The sequence below is a fragment of the Montipora capricornis genome, chromosome 12 (genome assembly GCF_036669925.1).
Source record: "Montipora capricornis isolate CH-2021 chromosome 12, ASM3666992v2, whole genome shotgun sequence".
NCBI lineage: Eukaryota > Metazoa > Cnidaria > Anthozoa > Scleractinia > Acroporidae > Montipora > Montipora capricornis.
In genome coordinates, this window is record NC_090894.1 from 30,549,938 (window position 1) to 30,557,437 (window position 7,500).

At 39.1% G+C, this 7,500-nt stretch overlaps 1 protein-coding gene across 1 annotated transcript in view; it reads right to left on the reverse strand.

The window, feature by feature from the left end:
- LOC138026175 (serine palmitoyltransferase 2-like) overlaps window positions 1-5,070 on the reverse strand; it is a 38,349-nt gene extending 33,279 nt beyond the window's left edge. Inside the window, exons 1-2 of the mRNA XM_068873393.1 lie at window positions 4,763-5,070; window positions 99-253 (exon numbers count right to left, since the gene is read on the reverse strand). Of these exons, the coding sequence (XP_068729494.1) occupies window positions 99-253; window positions 4,763-5,035 (428 nt within the window). The 5' untranslated portion in view covers window positions 5,036-5,070. The remainder of the gene's footprint in view (window positions 1-98; window positions 254-4,762) is intronic.
- Window positions 5,071-7,500: the final 2,430 nt, after the last annotated feature.

The window sequence follows — 7,500 nt, forward strand, 5'->3', positions numbered from 1 at the left end:
GCAGCGTACGGACTTCGGAGTTGTAATGGGTTTGAAACATAAAACAATAGCGACCATGAACTGAGCATAAATCAGAGTAAATAGTAAAACAACGATACCTGTGGGTCCACCCACCGTTTTCTGCTTTTCTTTCCATTACATCAACAATCGGACCTGGTGCGCTACAGATCGGCCTGTTAAATACCCAGCTGCATGTAATATAAATAGCCTTGTGGAAGAGCTTTTCGCTGACCTTGTAAAGAGGGACAAAACCCTGAAATACGATAACAAATTAAATGCTCATGACAGCTGGTACAATGACTGGATAGGTAAGTTAATTGAGAATTGGATCACAATGCGATCCTTGAGAATCGACACTGAAACTGCTCCAGTCGGAATAAAACAAGGACGAATAAATAATAACAATGAAAATATAATAGATTGGCTCAATCTAAATATTAAATGTCTTGATTTTCAATCTTCAGCATTTCTTCATCAACTGAACGGTCATTATTCCATTCGTATCGGTTCTCAAACCATTGATTTTCCGTCGGTGCAAAGTGACTGAAATTGAAACTGTCAAAACATTTTGGTCCTGATTTACAATATTTTTTTTTTCGATTTTCGTCCGCTTTCAGATGCCTCGTAATACAGAAATAATGCTTGGGTATCAAAACTAGATATGTGCCTTGAATAAGTAAATTAGAGTATTTGCAGAAGAGACATTTACGCCCTCGGTGTCGGCACAAGAGGAATATATCACATATCCCCGAGGGACAGGTCACGGGACAGGTCAATAAAATGCTTAGTAGTCAGTTGGTGAGGTTTCCTACAATAAAAGAAAATATAAATTCTCTCAAGGGAGACTTGTTAGATGCTACGTGTGTACGATTCGTATACACTAAGTTCTTGGGAGCAATGAGCGACCCCGAAAAAGAATTGTTTTAACCCAAAAGCAGCTTTGCCGGTTCTTTGGAAGCTCCTTGTCAGCAGTTGGATTTCCTTTGTAAATGGGGACAAATTAGACTCACAGCAAGGATGCTGAGAAATGCTGTTTCGGCTTTATTTAACTTTAACCATAGAGCGAGTTTCAATCGAGTGTCGTAAAATCAAAACCAAAGTAATTACTATGGCCAATCAAAAAGGACGGAGACAATCCGGTAAACCAATCAAAACTCGTTACACTAATTACACGTAGACGACACAAAGCGCGGGAAAATGTGCACGCTCGAGCCACGATTGGTTTTGGGTTCACTTCTCATTGGTTGGAAAAGTGGCGCAAGAAAAATCACTGGGTGAAGTAATCATAAACCAAAGCAATTCGCTAATTACTTTCGACACACAATTGAAACTCGGTCTACTAACTATGCTTTAAGGGGCAGTGTCATTCTATTATAGTCAAATCTCAAAACACCAAAAGACGTCTTTGCACCAGTGAAGACCAAAACATAATGGTGTAGTTTTGTTGCCAATAACCGTTGGAGCGCACTGAAGCTATTTTTTAGTGGTTGCAGCCAATAAATAATAATGGAAAGGATGGAAATGGATTAATACTTGAAAAAGACTGATCAGGTTTTTCAAGTTTGCCCGACGATGTCTTCAACTGAAATTTAAAAAATGCGAATAGCTCTTTGTGCTATACTGAAATGTAATTCATATCTTCTCATTGGGTTGTCAGGAATATTGTATGAGTGAGCTCAAGTACTAATTTAGATTTTAACCCAGTTTTGATTTAAAAACAGCAAATTTAGTGTGACAGGGCCCCTTTAACACTCCTAGGGAAAAAAAATTATATTGCGTGAAGTCCACCCGTTACCAATGTCGTTCCAGCGAGTTGGCTCTAGCAGTTGTCATAGAAATTTCAATGCCACCATTAAAATCATTATAATCCAAATAATAATGATTGAATTTTGATATTTCGTCTGTGTTTGTTAATTTCTTCTATTCAAGTAGTGGGAGACTACGTCGAGGAGAATATGTTCGGGGGATTATGTTGAAGGGAATATGTTCCGTTGTTTCGCTCTTGTTATCAGCTCTTGTTTCAACCCCGCTCTCCCCTGACAAATCAAAACTGACCCCAGGTTTTCAGACAGTTGGGGGGCTATTTAATATATTTCCCTGACAGAACTAAGAAAACCGAGCCAACTGATCAGTAAATGTTGTTAACTACTTGGTGTTGTTGCTAGATATTCGACAAAATCTCGACTTGTGAGTCGTGGCAGGCGTTCGAAGGGAAGGGAAAGGGAGAACCGGCTAGGAGAGCGCACGAGGAAGAAGGAAAAGAAACGCCTGCAAGGACACTAATGTCTTTCCCGTTTATTACGCTCAAATTTTGAGCTTAAAAATCTTGATTGGCTGGAATTTTATTTGTCTCAATCACCTACACTGAATCTCTTGCTCCGATTGTTTGAATTCAACGTCACGCTACTTTCGAGCTCTCACGTAAACAATCTCGAACATCCGACTCAACCTCGCCGCCAACGTTCTCTTTTTGATCAGATGCAAATTTCGAATAATTTATTTTCCCTACAAACATGTTGCAAACAATTTGTGAAGAATTTTCGAAATATGTTATATGGATTACAACCACGTTTCTTAGTCGTTCAGCCCATACAGAACAGAACGATTTCCTTTTCAGAGATTGCCTGAACAAATTTACACAAGATTTGTTGAGCCATATTTCGCCAGTAAGCTCCTTTCACAAACTCGACACACGCCGTTGAAGGATTGCTCCTTTTTCGGGCTCCCGTGTTTGGTTTCGCACAACTCTCTACCATGAGATTTTTTGAAGGTAAACAACATTAATTCCTGTGTGGCGAAGGGCGAATCCGTCCACCACCTGTCTCTTCGAATGCTCAAGCAAAACCCAGACCACGAGCCAGCAACCTTTTCTCTCGTCAACTACGCATCAGCCATGGTTAAAAAATGGAAAGTAAAACTGTTTCTATTTTTTGGCGCCCTTCGTTTTCGTTTATTGTTATACGTTGTCCTTATGTTGCCGGCTACAGTGATAACGTTTTAAGGCAATGCTTCTTCGTTTGTTCAGCATTTGTCAAAGTGAAACTCGTCAAAGAAAATTTGTGGTTCATACACACGACCCAATGACAATTGTCAATGACAATTGGCAAGGAAAACTTGCTCGTGTGTAACCGGTTTAAGGAGCCATTCCTTATTTGCCACAGACTTGACTCTTGTACTTTCATTCCTTCACTGTTCGTTAGAAAGTCGAGTTAAATACAAGTATTATTGCACTCATCTGAATAAATTATGACTTGCAGTTCTTTCTTAACATCTGATTTTTAGTCTATAAAAAGTTTTTGTTAGTTTTCTTCCTGTTCGTTTGAACATATCGGGGGCGTAGCGTCCTTTACGTAAATGCGCACGCGCGTACTTGAGAAATTGGTATAGGATTTTTTAACAGATTTTCTGTTACAAGTAAACGCTCTTTAAGGCCCCCACACAGTGTCAGTCTCATCACCAATCTCCGCGGTTATTTTTGAAGGAAAGGTTATGATGATGATGATGATGATGATGATGATGTTATGACAGAGTTTGCTACGTCTTGTCCTTTGCTTGAAAACCCCCTGTTTGTGTTGCAGCTTACTGAAAACTCTGCAGATAGGTTAAACATAAACATCTAACTACTACATTTTCCTTCGCATTTATTTATTGAAATGTCCTTAGGAAATCAGAAAGTTTTTGGGGGGAGCATACCCCTAGACCTCCCTACTTTGCAGCACCTTCGGCGCTCGAAACATTCTTCGTGTGCGTACACCTTCAAGATCTCAAGCTATGCCCCTGTATATTATAATGCGAGACAATTTCTGTAAGAACAATCATTGTGACTAAAGAATATGATGAACGAATCTGGAATGTTAGAGATCGCCTGCAAAACATCGTGCTCAAAACGTACTTCGGTAGTCATTTGCGTAGTCGTTGTTCAACAGACTATGCAAGACAATTCAACTATTGCTAGCAGGTCTTAATTGTTGACATGTTGAAATATTTTCATCGCGTGGGACATAACATTGTAGACGGTTAACTCTTATTAGTTTTGTTACATTACCACAAAAGCCTTTATGCCGACACACATTTTTTCTCTGTCGTCCAACCGACCTATCAGTGTTTTTGAGTTTTCAAAACAAAAACTATGGCCATAGCCAGAAAAAAATTATAAGGCAATGTCTATGGTTAAATTCTGTTTGTAAGCATTGATTTTAGTGTTTTTGGTGCCTACATTTAAAGACAGCACTGGGAAAAAAAAATCACGAAAAAAATGACTGAGGCAAGTGCCTCGGGGATTGCCTAATACTGGCTACGGCCCTGAAAACGATATGAGGAAAGCAATAAATAAGTGAAATTTTTTTAAACTTTTGATCTGAAATGTAAACAGTGGTTCGTATAGATTTTTAGTTTGAACTTCAGCCCAGTCAGTCACTCATCGACATGAGAGGCTCTTTGCCTGTGTCGCATAAAAATATGTCGACACTGACTCTCTACTTGTTTCTGTCCCCAGCTTTGGGGACGGCCTAATCTGCGGAGAAAATTGCATAAGAGAGGCACATCGTTCCGTGGGATAAAATAAACTACAAACTGTACAGTTGTTAGCCATTTCCGACAAGAATAGGCAAGGAATTTGATTGCAATCATGACAATTACCTTTGCAGACAATATTGAAACGTTATTATCATGATTGTTAATTAACCTGTGATTCAGGTACAGCTGTCGAAATCAGTGATATTATCATTATAACTATTATGCACGCCATTGCATGCATACTTACCTTGTTTCCACGTTCTTTGGGTTCGTCTGGTTTTCGAAGTCCAATTTTTACCAAATAAAACCGGAAGCATTTAAAAAGATATTGGTAAAAGAAAAAAAAGTACACCAAAAATGCTGCATACAATGGCGTTTCTTGGTACTGCTCTACAAAAGACTCTTTGAAATCATGAAGCTTTTCTTCTTGGAGAGATGATAATTCATTTTTTTCCGAAGAAAAGCCATTTTTGTAAGGCTTATGCGCCCGGCGTCTTCTCAGCTGCGATCGTACTGGCATATTGAATCATCTGTACTTTAATTATATCAGGAAAGGGCTTATCAAAGGGATCGCGGTGTCGTTGATTTATTGATATTTATTTAGGCCAATGTTGATTTAAGAAATGTGCCCAATTTACCAATTCCTAGTTTTAATGGCATTAAAAAGAATGACTTTTTGCCACCGTTTCTTCAACTGACTGCTGCATTACTTAAGCCGGTTACACACGAGCAAGTTTACCCTTAGGCGAGTGTCATTGACAATTTTCATTGATATGTACGACAAGTTTTCAACTTTTTCTTTTACGAGTTTTGCCTTGACAAGTTTTATTTGCTCGTGTTAACAAATGATCAAGTTTGCTTTGACAAGTTTTCACTGTAGCTAGCAACACATGTAAGTACACAGCGGACAACAAAAAGCGTTGCATTTATTTTTTACCGTGAAATATCTATTCTCTTTCAATTAAGCACATTTTTAATCCAAGCTTACTCATAAAGATAAGCAGTCTTTCACCTTGTAATTAATTGTGCAGCAAGATTTAAACCAGAAACTTCATCTAGCTTAACAGTTGAAGAATTGCCTCAGTTTTTTTCTTGTTTCGATCCTATAGGTATCTACTTTGGCATTCTACAAGCTTTCTCCTCAGTAATCTTAGGGATAAGAAAAGTGCTTTTCCCTGCCATGATCGAGAATGTGAACTTGTCAAGGAAAAACTTGACAAGTTTCTCCTTACAACCCAGCGAATAAATTTAAATTTGAAAAGGAAAACTTGTTCGTGTGTAACCGGCTTTATATTATTATTTTGCATTAATCATGCACCGCGATGTTCAAAGTGTCACGTGGCAGCCTTGGTAATGTCAATCACGTGTCGTTGCACATCTGTACTTTGAACCTACTTTTCGGTGGCTAAGTGCAAAATTTTGACCGGATCTATACAGTGGACATAACCACCAAACTTTGCAAACAGCTTCCTTAGGGTAAACCTAACAACTTCAGAACCGGTGCCCAAGAATATCCTTTTTCTTTCGCATACACGGAAACAAATTTTGAAAAGGTCACAATCTGGACTGACTGGTTACCAAGCTCTGTTGGAAAAAGATGTTTTTGAGATTAAATTGATGAACAAAAACTTCTTATATTTACGCAAAAGAGGTTAAAAAGCTTTCATTCATATTTTTGGTAATCTTTTTCCCAAGACACTTTGCGGGCGTGCCTTTCTTCCCTAATATAATTAGAAACTTAGTTACCTTGTTCTAACTAATTGTTCAACCAGCGCTACTCTTATTGCATTTGCACCAGCAAAGGACCCGGTGTGCAATCCAGGTTAGCCTTAGCACATTTGCACTCCAAAACATTCTCTCTTACACTTGATCATCCACACTGGCTTCAACGCATCACCAATTTTGCGGCAGCCAAATCCAGCAGAAGAATGAATATCCTGGTTGCGCAGGTCACTGGTAGTCCAGATGCTTGCTTCGAGGATCGACTTTTTAACATGTCTCAGTATAGCATTCTGAAGACATAATGATAACTGTATTTTCAGGACCTTCTCATGTATTGTAGCTGAAAATGCAAAGTTCTAATACCGAATATCCTTAGCCCAATATTAGCGAATGTCGTGACCATCTGTAATTCCTCAACATATAAAATAAAAGGCTTCTTTCTATTATTTATAAACGAATCAATCATTTTTGGTCAGTACAGTGACCAAACTGCTTTGTCACTAACGCTGTGGTTTGGACAAACAATATACAGCTGAATATAGAAATAATGTGATCTTGTCCCGGTTTATTTCATTTAGTTTATGTGTATTAACGAATCCGGAATTCTCCCTCCTTTTCTTTACCTGCGTAGATGAGAGCTTTTCTATGGTTCAGTTGTATTTACAGAACAGATCCATTCTGGTCTCGCTTATAGACCCCAAGCAGCTTGATCTATGACATCATTCGTTCTAGATCAGGGAAGAGTGTGAAATCATCTCAGTTCCAGTGGCTGGGATGGATGAGTAGAAAGGAACCCAAACATGGGCGTTACGGCTTCGAAGCTTACGTCCCAGGCCTGCCCGGCAGACCGTTCCTAATGCCATTGAATGAAGACGTTCTATGTCCCAGCCACTGGAAGCATGAAAGACAACGAAGGAACTTGACTTCTTCAGTCTCAGCATGGGAGATATATCCTGAAAATGCTGATGAAAGAACTCGAATGCGTCTACCCACACAAAATGCTATCCAGATATCCACATTGTCCTTCACTGCTTTCAGGTCATATAACTTTCTCATAAGTATTACCACCAAGTGCATGCACGTGGACATTACTCCATAGAGAGCTGTGGCTTCACCATCGAGCACAGCATGATAGTAGTAGACAACAATTCGAGTATCGAATCTTCCTCGCCGGGATTGCAGTACGTTAGGCATCGGGTTCGTTGATCCACAATTGGCCTAGGAAACGAAGCAATTTACAAGTATCTATATTTTTCCATTGAG